Source organism: Pygocentrus nattereri, chromosome 29, assembly GCF_015220715.1.
Source record: "Pygocentrus nattereri isolate fPygNat1 chromosome 29, fPygNat1.pri, whole genome shotgun sequence".
Taxonomy (NCBI): domain Eukaryota; kingdom Metazoa; phylum Chordata; class Actinopteri; order Characiformes; family Serrasalmidae; genus Pygocentrus; species Pygocentrus nattereri.
In genome coordinates, this window is record NC_051239.1 from 20,133,693 (window position 1) to 20,156,044 (window position 22,352).

At 37.5% G+C, this 22,352-nt stretch overlaps 1 protein-coding gene across 2 annotated transcripts in view; it reads right to left on the reverse strand.

The window, feature by feature from the left end:
* Positions 1 to 6,072: 6,072 nt before the first annotated feature.
* The window catches only part of ralgps1 (Ral GEF with PH domain and SH3 binding motif 1), a 154,771-nt gene continuing 138,491 nt past the window's right edge, over positions 6,073 to 22,352 (reverse strand). For both annotated transcript variants that reach the window (XM_017684597.2, XM_017684598.2), the window contains exons 12-20: positions 20,280 to 20,406; positions 19,183 to 19,337; positions 17,736 to 17,784; positions 15,953 to 16,033; positions 13,439 to 13,544; positions 12,848 to 12,940; positions 9,794 to 9,899; positions 8,896 to 8,987; positions 6,073 to 8,689 (exon numbers count right to left, since the gene is read on the reverse strand). In XM_017684597.2, the coding sequence (XP_017540086.1) occupies positions 8,660 to 8,689; positions 8,896 to 8,987; positions 9,794 to 9,899; positions 12,848 to 12,940; positions 13,439 to 13,544; positions 15,953 to 16,033; positions 17,736 to 17,784; positions 19,183 to 19,337; positions 20,280 to 20,406 (839 nt within the window). In that variant the 3' untranslated portion in view covers positions 6,073 to 8,659. The remainder of the gene's footprint in view (positions 8,690 to 8,895; positions 8,988 to 9,793; positions 9,900 to 12,847; positions 12,941 to 13,438; positions 13,545 to 15,952; positions 16,034 to 17,735; positions 17,785 to 19,182; positions 19,338 to 20,279; positions 20,407 to 22,352) is intronic.

The following is a 22,352-nucleotide window of genomic DNA, read 5'->3' on the forward strand; positions in this document are numbered from 1 at the left end:
CTTAAGTGAACTATACCTGCTTCAAACTTTGACTCAGCCCTTTTCCTTTCTCTTTCCCCTGCGAAACGAAATAAACCTTTAAAATATAAGGACCATGTTGTACCTTTGAAAGTACATTCATACAGTCCCTTGTGAGACAAAGATGTTCCTATGAAAAACTTATAAACCTATTAGGATAATAAACACCTCACTTATGTCAGGCATTTTTCCCATCTCTTAAAAAAGAAGCCTTGACCTATTTTAAAAGCAGTTGACTGGATTTCAATCCTTGAACAGTGGTCTACTAACACTGGTTTTATTTTATTAATACAGACTCTGTTGAATAAAGACACCAGATTATTTTATTCTGGAATAGTAATGAGAGGCACATTAGCAGTCATCTCAAAATAATCATTAACTTGGCATTTTATCTCCTCAAGAACATCAACAAGATTTTTCTGACTAAACCAGACCTGGAGAAACTCCCCCAGACCTTTATTTCTACTGTAATGGTCTCCCAGCTGGACCTGCAAACAAGAAAAACAGCTACAGTATGCAAATGCAGTATGTAAGGGAACACATCAGCCCCTTTCTTACATCCTTACATTGGCTACCAATTAGTCACGGAATATTCATCAGGGTACTATTACTGATCTATAAGTCTCTTAGTGGTGTAGGAACAGCATGTTTGTCTGATACAATGTGAGCGGAGCAAAACTGTCAGATCATCAGGTCCTAGTCGGTTAGTCCTGCTCAAGGTAAAGACTTAAAATAAATAAATAAATGAAGAATCATTAGTTGTGTGTTAATGTTGACAAAAACATGTTGAATAAAATATTACAGTAATGTGAGCAATAGAGATTTTGAATAAATAGTCCTTTAATCAGTGATCAAAGAGATTAGATATTATAATCAATAACCAATTAGGTAGTATTGCCTTCCAGAGAATATTCAATCTCACAAAGGGCAGTCCTTAGTCTGTCTGCATAGGAGATTGTAGACACTGGAAGGCCGTGGGTTCACAGAGAGTCCTGTGTGTACTTACTGACCCGGTGTAGAGAGGGGCAAGTTGACCTTGAAAGGTAAAGCAGACTGGTAAAAACCTGTTTAAACCAGTTAGGAGTGAGCTGATCATGCGATGGCTAAACTGATGGACGAAGAGATGCACCTATTGGAGAATGAGCAATGTCAAATTACCCCAGATAAAATGTTGCATAAACTGTTGTTTGGAACACTGTATTTGTGCAGTTGACCCAGTTGATGCTGAAATGAAGAAGAAGCCTTTTTCCCTCTTCCACAAACTCAGCATTGTAACGCGGAGCGAGGAGGCGGACGCACGTGCTGAGATAAGCGACTTTTATCATGGGCAAATCCAGGGTCATGGTCAAAACGGTCCAGGGTCATAGAGCCAACACGGATAGAACGATATACAGACATGATGACAAACAATAAATGGTTCAAACGGTTCAAACAGAGCAAACAAACAAACACAGACCAAAACAAAGGGCTTAAATAACAAAGGGTAAACGAGAGACAGGCAGAAAACAGGTGAAAACAATCAGGGGTGAGACTTAGAGACTTAGACTTAGTTATTAGTGAAAGTGTTTAGCCGCTATTAAAAGATTTCTTTTTTATTCATAATATTATGTTGGAGGCCTGGGATTAGCCCTGGGTCCCGACAAAAAACAGACAGTTAAAATAGAAGATAGGACAACACTGAGGTTGTCTAAAAGTTATGACACTATTTTCTTATCTGGAGATAGAAAAAGATCATGAACTTAGAAACTATTGTTCTGTAACAAAAGCTAAAGACGTTAAAAATATAAATTACAGCTCCTGTAACCCGTGTAAAAAAGGTCAAAACTTTAGTCCAATAAACTGGAGATTAACTAGACTTTGAGAATGCATATTGTGAAAGACATTTAAAGCTGAATTGATGGCACCATTGAGGTTGTCCTAAAGTTAGGACACTATTTATATGTATATACATTTATTTATGCAGTATTTTTTAGGTGTATACAGAGGTTTTTGTAATAGTGTTTTCTTATCCAGATGTTCTGGATAAGATTATGAACTTAAGAACTTTGTTTTGTAATGGTTACTGTTCTGAATGAAGTTCTAACTGAAGTCGTCATGATGACTACACAGATAAAATTAAGATGATTCCGTAATACGTCCCTAGAATAAGGCTATTTCTGGAATATGTCTCTGAGTCCTTAAGGCCTCCTAGACAGTTCACATTTCTGCCCGACTCAATACACAACACATGGGGACAAAGGGAAACATGGGCCGTATTGATGGTTGGGGGGTGGGACCTGAGAATCAGGTTGGGAAACACTGCTGAGCAGCTGAATGAGTGAATAACTAATATAACGCAGCTTATACCACTGAAGGAAAAGTTTTGTATGTGATCTTACAACTTTTTGGAATTTTGGATATACAACAACAACAACAACAACAACAACAACAATAATAATAATAATAATAATAATATAATGTATAAAATAATGAGTACACAATGAGTTACGATGAGTTTCAGCCACACCCAGAACTAACAGGTGTGTGAATCAAGCACATGCATAATTTACAAACAGTGACAGTAGAATGGGTTGAACTGAAGAACTCTTTGATTTTAAATGTGGCGCTGTCATAGGATGCTACCTTTGCCTCAAGTCAATTTCAGCCCTGATAGGTCTGCCCCTGTCAGCTGTCAGTGCTATTAATTTGAAATGAAAGCATATAGGAGCAACAACAGCTCAGCCTCATGGCATGAAATGATAACACTATTTCACCCCCAGTTGAAAAATGGACCTCAGATATAAAAGAAAGGTAACATGAACTGGCAAAATATATGCAATGACATCTCTATGACCAGCAATTCAAAACTTCGGTTAATACAATATAAAATCTTTTTACAGCCTGTAAACTACACTGAATGGGATTTAGCCACAGTGATGCAGGGATACAGTTTTAACAGACATGGCACAGGCATGCTTTCTGGATTTGTACCCCTACCCAGCAATTTTGGTCAGGGGTCGCTGACAGGCTATCAGAGATTTTGAGCCTTGTCATCTCTTTTTGTTCCAGTGTAGCACTATTTAATGACCTCCCTTTTATTTGATTTTTTTATTTAATTCTTCATGTCAGACTTTCAACAAGGTGTTGGAAACGTTCCTCAGAGATTTTATTTGAGTTCCTGTTGTCTTTCTATCATCTGGAACCAGTCTGCCCATTCTCCTCTGACCTCTCACATCAACAGGGCATTTTCGTCCACACAACTGACCGCTCACTGGATATTTCCTCTTTTTCGGACCGTTCTCTGTAAACCCTAGAGATGGTTGTGTGTGAAAATCCCAGCAGATCAGCAGTTTCTGAAATACTCAGACCAGCCCGTCTGGCTCCAACAACCACGCCACGTTCAAAGCCCCTTAAATCCCCTTTCTTCCCCGTTCTGATGCTCGGTCTGCACTTCAGCAAGTTGTCTTGACCACCTCTACAGCTAAACTGCTGTAGCCTGAATTGGTGGATACATACATGAATGCACTGCAGCTTATTGTCCACGTTTGGGCTGTGAGGACTGCTGGACGTTGAAACTGCAGCAGTGTTTATAAACAACATTAAACTCATTTCTTTTTCAGAAGTGAGGAGAAGCTTTTCTATGATATGGACCCTTTAAATAAACCACGATCAGCCTGTTTTTGGTGGCTTCAGACTGAGCTTCAGCTTCCATTACGCTGATCACATCTTCTCTGCAATGAGACGAATTCAAATGAAGTTTTTTTGAATGTATTGATAAAAGAGTAAGAGTTCTGTCCCTAGAAGAAACATTTTTGACCTCCTAAAGAACCTTTCAGTGGGTGGCTCTCCAGTGTAAAGAGCCCTTTTAATGACCAAAGCATCTTCGTATCATGTAACAGTTCTATACCAATTGAGGCCTTTTCCTAGAACCGCACATCCATGCCAGCATTTTTGGTGTGAACAGATGTTCTTTGGTGTTCCGACTCCAGAATCTGAGATTTATCTTATTTATTCACCCAGAGGCTGGTCATCACTGTCTGAACCCTCTTTGAGGTCCAGATGTTCCTCAGCAGTTGTAGTTTCAGCGACGTGGTTCTTCAGCTTCAGCCGCTTATTTCTTGCTTTTATACGGATAAACGCTGTCCAGATCAATCACTGTGATTGGTTCTGATTTGATTATTGCTTATTTATCATAATACATGCAGCTTTGATTCATTATGAATTCATTATTAGGAAACTATTAGCAGAAGCTGTTTTATGGTCGTCATTATATCTGGTAATGATTTCCATTTCTCACACCTTCAGCAGCTGATTGTGTTCTTTAATAATAGAGTGAGCAGAATTTGTATTAATTAAGGCAGATTAATGATCAAATCAGCCCATCTGTGGCCTCTGACTGAGCTTCATCATCATCATCATCAGCGTCTCATTTTCTGCTTTCATTAAAGTACAGTCAGTTTTCCCGTTTGTCATTTTTCAATATTATTTTTTATGTCTTTTACTCACCCAGAGGCTGGAGACTCACCGACAGGGCATCATCAAATAGGATGTCCAGGAGCTCTCTGATGACTTTATGTGTGTCATCGTTGGAGCTCACTAGATGATCTTGAATTAATTCAGACAGATAAGAGCTCATGTTAAGCTTTAATATTGACTAAATGTCTTGTTTTTATCTCACTATCTGCTCATTTTCTTCCAGATGTTTCTCCTCAGACTCCTCCAGTCAGATGCTCATGGTTTTGGTGGTGGCTTTATAATCTGCACAGTCTCAGCTTGTTTTCATGAAAACACAGTCAGTTGTAATGGACACTGAATATTATTGGTTTCAAAAACACCCTCTTATTTTCCAGTTATTACTCTGAAATATTCAGCACCAAATTATTCAGTATGAAATATGAATTTTTCCATATTTCATATGAATTCAGCATTTACTATGAACTATGAATGTACTGAGAAGTATTGAGTCACTGCTGTGAACTTTCCATGATGGTTTTGAAATAGTCTTTACCTCTTATGATTTATTCAGTCTCCATTAATTCAGTGAATTATACGGCACCTACGATGATTTATTTACCATCAGCTTTTATTTATATAATGACCTCTGAATTACTTAGCATCTGTTATAAATCATGTAATTTATATTAACTATTTCAAATGCATTACAAATTATTGAATGCCAACTATGGATTATTCAGTATTAAACATTAATTAAAATAATGAATTACTTACTGTATATGGATTATATACTGTCCATATTATTTACTTATGAATATATAGTGACTACTCTAAATGAATCAGTATCTACTGTGCTTTACTGAGTGTCCAATATGTTTATGATTATTTAGTGTCTACCATTAATATTTAGTGCTTCTATGAATTATTCAGTCTTCATTATTTTGTATCTGCAATTAATTATTCAGTATATACTGAGATTTTCTACAGTGTCTACTATGAACAAGTGGTAACTGCTATGAATTCTTCAGTATGTGATATGAAAGATACCGTGTCTATTTTGAACAATACAGTATTTATTGCAAATTATTATGGAATTGCTACAAATTATTTCATATTCACTATGAATTATTCAATATCCACTGTGAATTGGGCACTGTCCACTATGAATATTCATTATACATGGTGAATTATTTAGTGTCTACTATTAATATTTAGTGACTACTATGAACTATTCAGTCAGCATTATATATTATTTAGTATCTGCAATTAAATATTCAGTATCTACTTTGAACATTTAGTGACACCTATGAATTATTCAGTATATATATATATATATATATATATATATATATATATATATATATATATATATATATATATATATATACCTACCTTTTCATGATATAATGTTTTAAAACAGAACAGGGTCCGTAGAGTCAAAACTCTAGTGCATGATATGCGCCCTTAAATGAAGCTGTGGGGAACAGAAGCCTGTTATGTACTGTAGTAGTCAGTCTTACATACAAATAGCAAATATCTGACTGTTAAAAATCCATTCTGATGCTCTCAGACCATTGTGAGCGTTATGCATCTCAATATGTTTGATGGCATGAATTAATGTTAACAGTCTATTATTGTATCTTTAATGGTGCCTACATATTTGCATATATAAGCATATATAAAGATATGAACTCCAAACACAAGGAAAGCAGAATAAGTTAGTATTTACAACAAAATGAGTATTTACAAAGCACACATACAACGCAGAGGAAGAAGAGGAAGAAGAAACAGCAATTACTCATATATGCTCAAGTTACCATACAAAGATACAGTGATATCACACAGGCTGTAAAGAATCTTCTGGTAGTATAGTCTTTGCCAATTTTAGGGAAAACACATATAAACTGAGGTATAAATAAGCTTCTCCCTATATTCACCTTCAGATGCATAAGAAAAAAAATAATAAAATAAGAATAAAAATAAGAATAAAAATAATAAAAAACCACCTCTTGGACAAGAGAAGTTAGCAATACTTACAGTGAGGTTGTAGTGAGGGGGGCATGATGTGTCGCTGTTAAACTGATTCAGAATACAAAATCAAGTAACAAAAGTTCTGCCATTAATGACTGCTGTGGTTCAGATGTGCATGTAAACGGTTTCCTAATTACCTTTGTAATTAGTGTATGATTGAAAATAATATGCTAATGTACAGTGACACGGCAACCTACTAAGATCGTCCAGAGCTTCAGATCATTAGACATGGACATTGTTGCGTCGCTTGTTTTTAACTAACATGACCGATTTCTGTACAAACCATTGTTCTAGCAAGTCTCTCTCTTTGTAATCAAATACAAATAGTATTCCACAAATGCAATTAAAAGAGGAATTCCTCACATTTTTCAAAACATTCTGCATGATTCAATCATAAAGTCATCCAAGGATCTCTTCTTTACAGTGGTGGTGATGGGAACCACGGGTCGTAGTGTAACCATTTTACCTCCTATCCATTATGACGACTGAACCTAGACCTAGTACTATTTTCACTTTAGGGTAGTCACAGAGATTAGCCAGCAACCAGAATGGTGTGGGTTAACATCCCAGCATTGGCTTGGTGCTCCCTGTTGCGCCCTTGGGCAAGGCACATAACACCCCTCCACCCCCAACTGCCCCAAACCGTCCTACCCTGCTGGTGGTGCTGCGTCACTCCCAGACTGCACAGAGTTGGGCAGAAAACCTAAAAACCAATTTCTTTTGTGGATAATAATTTCATTCTAATGTATAATGTATACGTATTTATTAGGCCAAGACTTTCAATGCTACCATAAAACGTTTTCTCACATGTTCATAACATCCATCCATCCATCCATCCATTTTCTAAGCCGCTTCTCCATCCCTAAAAATTTAATGTCAATTTTTCTAGTAAATTTTTCTTTTAGAGACATTAAACAGATGTGTAGTTCATATCACCACCATCAAACTATTCTGACTGGCATGTTTCTCTAGAACAGTATGTTTCTTATCAAACTACTCTGAGTGACATTGTTTACATTTCAACCAGTTCAAAATGCAGACATTTTAAAAAAATGCGTGGAATTCACTTTAAAGAAGGGACGGACTGATGAACACCGATTGTGTTGTCACAATATTGTGAAAATAAAAGCACCTTGCAATGTACAGCAATTTACACAAGATTAGGACTTATCCAAAACCGACTGCACTTACCACCAACAGAGAAACTATGGGGGGAACTTGAGGTTAGCTTATTAGTACAGCTATACCATTTTCTGTGTTTAGTCTTTTTATAAATATTGAGGGCTTGCCAATCAAGAACATGCTTAATATAAGTAATTATCTAGCCTTTCTGCTCTATAGTAGGACATCTAACTGTTCCAGCTTACTTTTTATTACTTTCTATACTTTCTAAGTGCTTCTTTTTAACTCACAGAAAATCACATGGAGTCAAAATAATATATAACATAAAAATAATAACATTTATAATCATACAAATATCATCATTTTGGCACTTGTTCACATTAAACATAAATAGGATGGTATTTGTACATTTCATTTTTGACACCTTTCACATACAGCATAATGCATGTACAATACTGAATAAGAGTGACGCATCATTTTTGGTGCCAGCCGCCCATAATGTGTTCTAACAGTCCAGAAAAAAGAGTTTGTGATTAAGCTTTTTCCTGGCAAGACTGACCTTGACAACTGGCATCAGTACTTCCCCTTGCTGTGGTCAAAAACATCTTTCTTTTGCCGTTTCCTTTGATTAGGTCTGGACAAGGATCCTAAATTGTCCAAATCTGCTTTAATTAAAACCTTGCACGTTTTTTAACAGCTTCGTCGGAGTAGTGGAGCCCAAGTGGGCTCATTTCAGATTCCTGCACAGTTGAGATGTGGTGGATTTTCTCTGACCACCACCCTCTGAAGTTTCCTGAAGTGTTGGTGTCATTAGTGTCCTTCATGTCTCCCCTGTTCTTCTTCGGCACGTTTTCAGTAAGACCCCCCAAATTGCACATAACCCTTCCGTTGATTAACACAAAGCAAAAGCCCATAAATACTGGTCCCTGATCAACAGGGTTGTTTGTGTGGCCACATGTTGTACAATGTAACACTATAGATCAACTTTCTCATTGTTCATTTCCTCTTGTAGCGCTTCAGGACTGCTCCTTTTTTGTCCCTCTGCAGCTGGCAGCTATTCAAAAGACATTAAGTTGGCTGGTATCTGCAAGACACAAATTTAGGGAGATTTAAGTTTCTACATAGCTTTGCATGGTACTGACCACAGCTATTAAAAACAGATGATCTTATGGGTCACAGCAAGTTTTACAGGATCATTACAAATGAAAGCAATACAAATCAAAGCAAAGCAAAGGATAATTTCAATGCAGTCTTGGTGTTTCCTGTTACCATGCTAGCCTTTGAACCTACCTGTGGTCTTATACACCTGCAGGCCTCAGCTAAGTGTTTGTGCCAGATGATTGCAGAGAAGCGCGATCCAGTCTGGAACTTGTAAACATTACCTGATTCCACAAACAAAAACAAACCCAGACTAATTCATTTGTTCCTATATAACCAGATAGATAGACAGACAGATAGGTGAATGGACAGCTGGACAGATGGAAAGACGGATAACCATAACCAAATAGATAGATAGATAGATAGATAGATAGATAGATAGATAGATAGATAGATAGATAGATAGATAGATAGATAGATAGATAGATAGATCTAGAGGCGGACAGACAGGCAGACAGATGGACAATAACCCCAACTGAATGGGTGGATGGATGGATGGATGGGTGGATGGATGCATTGTGGGCAGAAGCTGGTATTTTCCATGTACATATCAACCAATACTGACACATTGAACTATTTTTTAGAAGTAGAAACTGGAACTACATGTAACTGGATTAAGAAATAGAACTTTTACTTTAAGAGTTTACAAATGTAGTAAAATGAATACAATATTAGCCCAGTGTCGCCTAAACATTCTGCTCTTCAGGAGCTCAGTAATTATATCTCAGTAATTATGAAAAATTGTTTTGAAATATCAGTCAAATCTAAGCATAAAAAATCTGATACTGATAATTTCATTGTGGATGCAAGGCAAACACTGGAACAAAACATAATGTATATAATGATAATAGACCAATTTACTTTTTAGGCAATTATATATTATTATTATTACTAATAATAATATTAGTAATAATGCACCTTTATTAACATGAATTTTGAATTTGCCCAATGTAGATTAAAATTTATTTTCAATTTATTTTAAATGAGAGTTACGCTATAGGCCTCAGTCAAGAAGGCTGTCCAGAGTTACCTTTATCAGGGTCATTGAGCTGGAAAATATTTGGATGCTCAGGGTCATCCGGCAGCACCACTATCCAGCCTGTTAATGAGATCTTCTTACAGGGCCTGGATTTGTACTGGAAGACATGAGGACCAAGGATGTTAAATACACACAAGCGGAATGATTAAACCCTGCAGAATGACCACCCTGCATCACTGCTGTGTCTGTCCACACTAACATCACTGCCAGGTCAGTGTCACTGCATTGCTGAGAATGATCCACCACCCAAATTACACCTGGTCAGTGATGGGCCTGACCATTGATAAACAATAAACAAAAAGGGGAATAAAAAATTGAGCAGAGAAATAGATACAAACTGTCCAGTCTGTAATTACAGAAATACAAAGTACACCTATGTGGTGACTGGACTTGATACGGATAATGGATACAAGGTAGGTGTACCAAATAAAATGACCACCAAGTTGCAGGGTTTATTGTTTATCGATGGTCAGGCCCACCACTGATCAGGTATAATTTGGGTGGTGGATCATTGCAGTGACACTGACACGGCAGTGATGTTAGTGTGGTTCAGACACAGCAGTGATGCTGGAGAGTTTTTAATACACTTTGTTTACCTTAAATGTAAACATAAATGTAGAGGAGATAATCAGTTTCTGTAAAGATTGTGTTGATAGTCCTTCATCAGTGGTCAGATTCTGGTCATATATTTCTGGTTGGCAGACGATTGTCAGTCTAGCAATGACAACGAGTTGTTTAAAAACTCCAGGGACACTGTTGCATGAGCTCCAGGAACACTGCTATGTAATGTCCACAAACACCCATTAACAGGTCACCACCATGTCAGTGTCAAGTGCACTGCTACTCAGGTGTGGTCCTGTAAGGACCTTGACCATTAACATTATCAACTACATTAACAACTACAGTATAACCCTACACTGATATACACTACAGTATAACCCCTACACTGATATACACTACAGTATAACCCTACACTGATACACACTACAGTATAACCCCTACACTGATATACACTACAGTATAACCCTACACTGATATACACTACAGTATAACCCTACACTGATATACACTACAGTATAACCCCTACACTGATATACACTACAGTATAACCCCTACACTGATATACACTACAGTATAACCCTACACTGATACACACTACAGTATAACCCCTACACTGATATACACTGCAGTATAACCCTACACTGATATACACTACAGTATAACCCCTACACTGATACACACTACAGTATAACCCTACACTGATATACACTACAGTATAACCCTACACTGATACACACTACAGTATAACCCCTACACTGATATACACTACAGTATAACCCCTACACTGATACACACTACAGTATAACCCCTACACTGATATACACTACAGTATAACCCCTACACTGATACACACTACAGTATAACCCCTACACTGATATACACTACAGTATAACCCCTACACTGATATACACTACAGTATAACCCCTACACTGATACACACTACAGTATAACCCTACACTGATATACACTACAGTATAACCCCTACACTGATATACACTACAGTATAACCCTACACTGATATACACTACAGTATAACCCTACACTGATATACACTACAGTATAACCCCTACACTGATACACACTACAGTATAACCCCTACACTGATATACACTACAGTATAACCCCTACACTGATACACACTACAGTATAACCCTACACTGATATACACTACAGTATAACCCTACACTGATATACACTACAGTATAACCCCTACACTGATACACACTACAGTATAACCCTACACTGATACACACTACAGTATAACCCCTACACTGATATACACTACAGTATAACCCCTACACTGATACACACTACAGTATAACCCTACACTGATATACACTACAGTATAACCCCTACACTGATATACACTACAGTATAACCCTACACTGATATACACTACAGTATAACCCTACACTGATACACACTACAGTATAACCCCTACACTGATATACACTACAGTATAACCCCTACACTGATACACACTACAGTATAACCCCTACACTGATATACACTACAGTATAACCCCTACACTGATACACACTACAGTATAACCCCTACACTGATACACACTACAGTATAACCCTACACTGATAAACACTACAGTATAACCCCTACACTGATATACACTACAGTATAACCCCTACACTGATACACACTACAGTATAACCCTACACTGATATACACTACAGTATAACCCTACACTGATATACACTACAGTATAACCCCTACACTGATATACACTACAGTATAACCCCTACACTGATATACACTACAGTATAACCCCTACACTGATACACACTACAGTATAACCCTACACTGATACACACTACAGTATAACCCTACACTGATATACACTACAGTATAACCCCTACACTGATAAACACTACAGTATAACCCCTACACTGATATACACTACAGTATAACCCCTACACTGATATACACTACAGTATAACCCTACACTGATACACACTACAGTATAACCCTACACTGATATACACTACAGTATAACCCCTACACTGATAAACACTACAGTATAACCCTACACTGATATACACTACAGTATTACCCCTACACTGATATACACTACAGTATATCCCCTACACTGATATACACTACAGTATAACCCCTACACTGATACACACTACAGTATAACCCCTACACTGATATACACTACAGTATAACCCTACACTGATATACACTACAGTATAACCCTACACTGATATACACTACAGTATAACCCCTACACTGATATACACTACAGTATATCCCCTACACTGATACACACTACAGTATAACCCCTACACTGATATACACTACAGTATATCCCCTACACTGATACACACTACAGTATAGCCCTACACTGATATACACCCCTACACACATACCCTATGGCACCTTTAGTTCCACCAAAATAATTTTAATTAAATGTGATAAAAACGCTGAAGTATGTGCAAATAGATAAATAATACAGGCATAAACACTTACATGTCTCCTTTCATTTGCTCTTAAAGCTTTAGAGCCAAAGTAGATAAGAGTGGAACCAGACAGAACAATCCAGTAGCGTTTCCATGACGAAAGCTGGGACAAAAAAAGAAAAATGACAAATTTAAAACAAGTTCAAGCATGAACTTCATTGAGAAAAGAGTCTCAAACTGATCAGTGTACCATTTTGCTTCATTAAATCCATCATTCCAGTACCATGCTTTGGAATTCTCTGTGTGCTTTGTGTGAATGAAAAGTACAGTTATATGCAAAAATTTGAACACCCCCTGTTAAATTACTCTCTGCTGATTTTCGAAGTGAAAATATGTTAACACATCTCCTACAGGAACAAACCTTACTATGGCAATATACTCGAAAAGAAATAGATAAAACATAAAATATGCCATCATTTTTGCAAATGCTCCCCTTTAATATGTTGAATTCAGCAAATAAGCAGTAATTGTGCATTAAAATGTATAGATGTGTGTTGTCTATAGAGGATGTGTAGCTTGTTTTCACTCCTAAAACATCTCATTTGACCAGGGGCGCCAAAACTGGATATGGTTTCGAGGACAAATGTAGAACCACACTCACTGTAGGTTTCTTGCCCTCTTTCATCACTGTTTTCCTTCGTAGGGGCCCTTCGATAGTGATGCTGCTCAGTGAGCTGCACTCATAACTTGACACCGCACCTGAGGCACTGGGCCAAAGAGACAGCAAAACAAAAGCAGGACGTTCATTTGTAGCTCAGTTCTTTTGAAAATGCAGTAATGTAAGGAAAAACGCAAGGGAAACTCACTGGTACATTCACAGTTGTGGTTCATCTAGTCTTTAGTCTTGTGTGGCCAGACACATTCTTTTAATGAGAATGTCTGGAGACGACCAAATTTGGGGTAATGGCAGATATAATGTAGACTTAGCGTGAACAAACTGAGTGGGACTTTTTTAAACCATTTCTTGTGAAGGTAGAGCTCAAGAAGGGCCAGAGCCAGTTTAATGGGAACCTAACCACTTCCTATTTCTCCCATTATATAAAAGGTCAAAAGACCTTAAAATGCCAGAATGCACTTGTTAAATTGATACAGAAAACAGGTTTTGGACAGTAGAAAACTAGCAGTACTGCTACTGAACGCTGACTGGCTGGCAAGCTACTCAACTCATTAGCTGAGTGGAGCGGTTTACACTCGGTGGTGTCATGAACGTACATGAGGGACTGTTAGAAAGTCATATAACTTGAGTTCAAAAGCCCTTAAACATACACCCATCAGGCATAATATTATGACCACCTCTTTGTTTCTATGCTCACTGTCCATTTTATCAGCTCCACAAACGATATAGGTACACTTTGTAGTTCTACAATTATGCACTGTAGTGGACAGTGAGTGGACGCAGTGCTTAAAAACTCCAGCAGCATTGCTGTGTCTGATCCACTCAGACCAGCACAACACACACTAACACCACCACCACCACACCAGTGCTACTGCAGTGCTGAGAATGATCCACCATCCAGTACCTGCTCTGTGAGGGTCCATGGGGGTCCTGACCACTGAAGAACAGGGTAACAGAGTATCAGAGAAACAGATGGACTACAGTCTGTAACTGTAGAACTACAGAGTCCAGCTATACAGTAAGTGGAGCTGATGAAGTGGACACTGAGCGTAGAAACAAGGAGGTGGTCATGATGTCATGCCTGATCTGATGTAGAACAGCAGTGTTGAATTATGATATGCTGTTCTGTGTTCAGAAAATGACTAAAATGTTCTATATCAAATTCATTAAGCACGAATGTCTTCTGAGTTTTATGCATGATACTGTTAACAGTAAAATAACGGTAGATATGAAAAAAGGGATCCTTTGGGGAATCTACTCTGACTTACACCACACAGCATGGACCTCTCTGCTGTGCATGTACTCTGAAAAAACACAGTGGGCCAAAATCTTCAAAACTATATCAGCACATTGGCCCTTATTCATAAAGTTGCATAAAAAAAAGAGTACAGATTTGTCCACCTTTAATGATATATAAACTAATCTGTGTCTAAAACTTTCAGGGAAACAAGAAAAAATATTGTTTTATTATTTTTAATGCCAAAATAAAGTGCGAGCCTAACAGTACCTCACTTACATATCATTTACATGCAGCATACTCTAATATAATTTAAAAAGTCAAGTAGTGCACTGTTCCCACTGTTGACCAAACTTCACAGTGTTTAAATTACAATGACTGAAAAGTATGAAATGTGAAAGAAAATATCTCAGTTTTGACAGGACGGTTGAGTGTGTGACTGTGTGGTGTGATCACTTTCCTAAAATAAGATATTTCACTATATTCCTGCTGTGTATAAGATGTTTTGTATTGGTGATTTTTTGGGTAATGTCATTAGGATAAAAGAAAAGCACAGTATAATATGACTTCAAATGGAACACAAAATATTTGCAGCATTTGTATTTGTATTTGTACCAATATGCATGCAAAATTAGTACATCCATTTTTGACTGCCATGTGCCCAAATGATTATTGTTATCATTATTTTCTATTTTTATTTTTATTCTTTTTATTGGTATTACACATAATATCAAGAACAGTTTTCTCTAAGCATAAATCAAGGAATTTTTGCAGGTTGATAGAATACTATGGCAAATTTACACACAGTCCTAGTGAGTTGGATCATACAGAAATAGCAAAAATAAAATTGAATAACACAATCTGATTTCATCATGCACAACTTTGATGAATAGGTGCCAAATTAACATGCATCAGGCAGCATATGCATAACCATTTCACGCATTAACGTTAACCTTTAAGAGGTTTTAGAGGCACTCTTTAGGCGTCTAGTTCCTATCACCACCACCAAGTTCCTCGCAAACAGAGCCCTTCACATCAAACCACTCTGGATGACTTAGTTTAAATCTTACCTGAACAACTGGTGGGGAATTCTAATCAACTGGTGGAATTTCTCTTTCCCATCAACACTGACACATCAAAACTTCTTATACACTTGCACAAAGGGACACACAATTTGATGCTTCTGAGATATCTGAAGGAAATCTCACAAGGCGAGGAACAAAGGGCTGCTCATCAGAAGGTTGTACAGTGAGTGTGCCTACCTGTAAACATAGCTTCTGCTTCTGGGAGAGTTACGTACAGGAACCCTCCAGTTTGGGCCCAGTGTAGCATACATACGGCCCCTGAAATCAGGCATAATTATTAAAGTACAAAGTAAAGTATTAAAGTACAATCAAAGATTCCTTAGCCTATTTTAATAGAAGCGTAAAGGTTATATTTATCAAATCAGTTCAGTCGTACTGACGTTCCATCTAATTTTATAGCTACCCCAATACTTATCAACACACCAGCAAGCCATTTAGAACATGCATTCAGGTTGCAATGAAATTAGTTAAACTCAGAATATGTAAAAGAAGCTGCAGCAACTTGAACTGACTTCTTGAAAGTTTCCCTGTAGTCACTGCACTTTTAAATCACTCTAGGTTTTCTATTTACTGCTCACTCCCACACTTTCCATTAATATCCCACACGTAAGTAAACACGTCCAATGTTCACTTCATATCTTCACATCAACAAAGTATTTACATTTACGGCATTTGGCTGACGGTCTTATCCAGAGCGACTTACACAGGTGGGCCCAAGGAGTCTTGCCCAAGGACCCTTATTGGTATAGTGCAGGGTGCTTGCCCTGCTGGGGGGGTTTGAACCTAGTCTACAGCGTAGAAGGCAGAGGTGTTAACCACTACACTAACCAACCACATTTATTTTGTGTGCCTTAAACGTTTGGCCACAGAGGTTAAGAAAATACACATTAAGGTCAAAAATATGTGGACATCCTGCTAAAAGCCCTGCTAGAACAACTGTAGCCCTGCTATTATAATGAAATGGATTGGTCAATTAGGAGCAAATTAGGAGCTCAGCCACCAAGCGGACCATGCAAACTCAAAAAGTACGGCTGCCACATGTTCAAGCATATTGTAAACATCTCCTGTTCTTTGTTGCATTGCTCACTGCAGTGCCCCAGACTGCCTCTGGAACCAAGAGGAAGAACTGTGTGTCCGGAGCTTCATGAAATGGGTTTCTATAGCCAAGCAACTGTACACAAGCCTAAGATCACTACATGCAATGTGAAGTGTCACCTGGAGTAGTGTAAAGCATGCTGTCGAAACAGCTAGAGTGATGAATCACTTCACTATTTGGCTGCCTGATCGAGAAATCTGGGTTTGTGGATGCCAGGAGAACGCTAAGCACCAGAATTAAAGGTGCCAACAATAAAGTTTGGTGGAGGAGGCATAAAGAACATAAAGGGCTGTTTTTCATGGTTTGGGCTAAGCCCTGACCTCAACCCCACATCACTGGGAAAAACTGGAACACTGACTGCAAAAATCAGTGTTTGACCTCAAAAATGCTCTTTTGATTGAATGTGCACAAATTCCACAGGTACACTCAAAAGGATATCGTGCAAAAGAGGGGCAAATTCATATTAATGCCCATGGTTTAGTATAGGGAAGACCAACAAACTGATGTAGGTGTGATGGTCATGTGTCCACATACTTTTGGCCATACAGTGTATATGGAAAAAAAATAAATAGATAGACTAATTTGTGACGCAACTGACTCAGATTAAAGGAGTGTTTAATTAAATGTACCAAGCAACTGCAATACAGGTTTTTAGCATGTTTTACGGGGGTTTTATGGGATGGAGTGGTATAGGTGCAATATTAAAGAAAATAAATCAGCACTCTAAAATGCTGCTCCCATCACTCACATAATCTGGTTGAACTGCAGATGTTTAAATTCCTCTAAGTCTTTTCTCGACACCTTTTGATTGGCTGAACATTACAGTTAAAATACATCTAAAAGGCAAACTGATGCATGTGTCACCTTTCAACAGTAGATGATAACTCGTCACTAAAGGAGCTTTCTCTACTGCCTGCAAAAGACAACAGGAAAACACAACGTCAAAAATGCTCGTAGAAACAAGTGATTTGGACAAAAACAGTGCAAGACATTCGATTGGCATTCGATTTGATTTAATCACAGGTGAACGACAACTGAACAACAACACTTCTGTATGCTGTGCATGATTTACATTAGAACAAAGAATTGTCAGTGGGGCAAATTTTTCCAAAAACACAAAGAAGACACTCATAAAATTGATATATAAGTATATGTCTTCCCTATTGTGGCTAAGAACAGGCCAGAATGATTACATTTGGAAAAGGGGACATTGAAAGAATCTAATCTTTTGAATACCAGTAGAACTACTGTACTTCCATAGATTTAATGCTCAATATTTATACTGTTTCCTGCTTTCTACCTGTTTTCTCTGCATAGGGTGTTAACTCATCTCCACTTCCAAAATCAACAAGACATGTGATTTGACCAGGTGCTTAAACGTTTGCGTACAAATACACAATGAAGAATCACAATAAAAGTGACTTTACTTGTGAAATAAAAAAGCCTCCCTGTCTTTTTGCTGCCCACTAGTGGCAGTGAATGATTACAACAGCCTTTCTAGCATGCCTGCAGTAATATTCTCTTAGGGAGGCCAGAAAAAGCCATACAAATTCAGCAGTCCAAATAATGGATGAGGAAAATGTTCACAATGGAACAGGCACGAGCAAACCAATATATCAGGGCTGGATGGTTTTTGGTTATTTAGAGTCTGGACATGTGAAAAGCTATAGCAGATATGTGCTGTGGGTGCCACACATCCATGACCAGCTATACAGCTTGTAAATATATTACTTGTTGCATTGTAGTAAACATTCCTACATTTAAATCACAGCAAATCACAGCAGCTATAAAATGTCATTTCAGTGTCATTTCAGGGAGGTTATTCAGTTCAGCCTTAAATTGGACTATTTTTACTAAACCATAAAGTTTCACATATTTGAATGAAATATCTATTCAACTTTAATCTATTAAATATTTTAAACTAAATATCAATTAAATGCAACTAAACTTAAATTTGAGTGTGAACTGTAAACCAAACCTTAACTTCACTGAACAATCTACTGAGTATTAGCAGAAAGTTTGTTAATAATTGAAGTATCTGCAAATCATCTATGAGGGACAGAGGTGTAACCCAATGATTTCTGGAATTTTATAATAATAATAATAATAATAATTGCAGAATGGCCGCTATGAGGCCTACAGAAAGGGCTCAACAAATGTCTTGGGCCATTTTCAATCATATGGGACCATCACCCTGTGTAGACCAGTTCACATGGAATCATACATGGCCACACCTAGCATAGTGAAAAGTCAAGCTCCGCCCCTGGTGTGAGGTATGAGAGTGAGTGTGCAGAAGTGTAAAGTGGAGCACCTAATGAGATGCCGTTGGTGAAGACGGAGTCGTGAGTGTGGTTCCTCACAGGGCTGTGGGACTCTAAGAAGCTGTCGTCCAGCAGGTGACGCGCTTTCTCCTTCGCAGAAAAAGTGGCACTCTTACTCTCTACCACTCCAAACTGGCACATCATACTGAGGCAGAAGAGACGAGGACGGAGAGGAAGAGAGAGACATGTTGTTGATACAATTCAACACACAACATTTTAAGGATGTACTAAGCACTGCAAAAATGATTTCATGGCAACTAAAATCATTCAATCTAATCATTATAAATAATATGTCTCTTTAGGATATTATTTAAGAATAATATATTAATATATATTAATAATAATATATAATTTAAGAGCATTTAACCTTTGAAATCTAACATGAAACAAACTAAACTTTCGGATAATATCATAAGACAATTCACTGGCAAAAATGTCAAGAAATGAGTTGAATAATCTTATAATTTTCTTCCAACAACCTCAAAAGGTGAAATCTTCGATATGTTGACTAGATTTGAGATTATTTCACATGCTAGGATATCACGTTTTGCGGTGCGGCATTACTGTATCACAAGATATCAACTGGTCTGTTCATGAAGTTTTAACACAATGCAAAGGATTAAGCGGAGTTTTCAAATTAAAAATGACATAAATAGAGACAGAAGATTTCTGCAATGAATGTAAGTTTCCATTAATAAAAGTAAGAATCTGTTTTGCTTCCCTTAAAATTACACCAAAGGGAGTAATACACATAATACACTTACACAGTGCTGCAAATGTTAAGTGTTAAATACAGAACCCACAATATTCCAGTACCAAAACTTACGATTTCTATATTTTTATGTTATTTTATGTTTTGAACTGTTCTTTCAAAACAACTTCAATCACCAAACAAATTACAAACACTGTAATCCAATGTGGTAAAAACCAAAAAAATTAATATTATTAATAGTATGACACTAATACCGGTCTAGACGACTGATATTATCAGGCACTAGCACATAGTGTCAAAAATAATGATACAAACACAGAATATAAGAGGGATTTCTATCTGCTTTAGGGTTTCAATAGAGTTTACAATACTTACTTATTGCCCAGGCTGTGGCTCTTCCTGTGCCGAGCAGGAGGTGGGGTAGGCAGGTGGGCTACAACTGATGTATCAGGACATGTTGGTCTCCGATTGTACCTCACTGAGACAGACTCCTCAGACGGTCCTGATGCAAGCACACAAAGAAAATGTAGCTATCTTTAGTACCAGCATCTGCATCATTTTTTTCACAGATAATATCTGAAACAGCAGGATGTTGACGTAAAGCTGCTGAGCTACTGTTTCATTCAGGTTTTGGAACCTCCTTCTCAACAGCTTTTAAGATTTTCTCCCCTTCTAAGCCAATTGCGTGGCTATAGGCCCCATTACTGGACCCATTCCTGCTTTTCCTGTTCAAAACAAACAACACTGAACTCTTAAAAGTTAAAAGTTTTAACTCTTTAACAGACAACAGTTAACTGATCTTCAAATATCTGCAGCTGCAAACAATTCAGCACAACGTAAGGAACGTTGGCTGGCCTTAGTATCACAGCCCTGATTAAATGGAACAACGGCATCTGAAGAGTCAACAAAGATCACCAACTACTGACAAAGCCAGCATGTTCCCTGTAGTCATGTCTGGGGCCTTTTTTCACTGCACAGTAAAAACAGAGAAGTATTTGTAGCTCTACAGCCAATACGCATTTTCTTATAAATGTGAAGCTCTGTACCCCCCCGCTGTCTTTAATAGGCGGGATGTGAGAGCCCTTGGGGGATGCAGTGCTCCCTAAACTAAATGGAAACAGACCTTTCTTCCCAATTAGCACATGGAAGCGTGCACCACTTCTGACCACAGCCATCAATGACTCCATCATCGCAGTCTCTTCAAAGATGGCAGGCACACAGGAATAAAATTCTACTTACTTTAATACTAACGCTGGGACTTTGGAAAAGTGGGGAAACACTGTGTTTGTTTGAGCAGAGGCTTTGGGTGAGGACGTACTCATCCGTTATGTTTAGTCAATGACATCTTAAACGCTTGTAGTTCGGAGCATCACAGAGGTTGAGGAAAACTGAAAAAAGTTATTGCTAATATCATGCCTTTTCACCAGGCTTTGGGACTTTTCCTCCATTTTCCACAACCTCTGTAATTCCCTGAACTACATGCGCTTAAGATGTTACTGATCAAAAGCAACTACAGAGCATCAACTCTTGGGTCAAAGAATAAAGGCCTATATTCAGAGAGCAATGGGATCATAATAGTAACAGACAAATCTGACAGTCAAAAGTCAAATACATAAACAAAATCATAATTTATAGAGTACATTGTATTAGGATATGGCTGTAACTCCTAAATTTCAACTTTAGAAAATACATCATTTTTACTTAAAAAATTTTTTTTATACATTTTTTTTTTACATTACAAATTGTGAAATGTTTAGGTTAAATAATGATTATAATATATAATAGATCATAATAATGATATTAAATCATTTTGTAACACCCTGCTCATACTAACTGTTACGTATGTTAACTAATGGGAAATATAAATAAAAGTAAAAGTGTTTTTTACAAGCTGAAACAAACGTATTGCCCAGATAAATGCTTTTAAACAAGACTGCCTGACTCTTACACTTTTACTATTTACATAGGCCATTTGTAGTTTCTGGAGGAAACTGATTTCTTCTTTTTAACAAATAATGTCACAATTTGTACAGTTATCTCTGAAGCCACCATTATTTTCAGTAATTAAAGAAAAAACAGTAAATGTCATAAAGGATATGGTCAATATTCATACTTAAAATGCTTAGTTTTGACAAAATAATCTGTCTCGGCATTTTAAGAAACCCACAGAACCTCTTAGTTCAGAGACGGGAAAAGTGGCCCTCACACATCAAAACTGATTAAACCTGACAACCCTAAATTAAACATGCACAGCTACTCAGTTTCCTAGATGTAGGTAATCAGTAATGTCACCACCCAGCTTACGAAAAACCACAGAGTTTCTGAAAAATATAATGTATCAGTCCAGCATGCATGAGCACCATCCTCAAAGCGGACCACCACAGTATCGCCATAAAGTGTGACCAGAGCTGTTATAACCATAAAACCCTCAACGGCAATTCAATCATT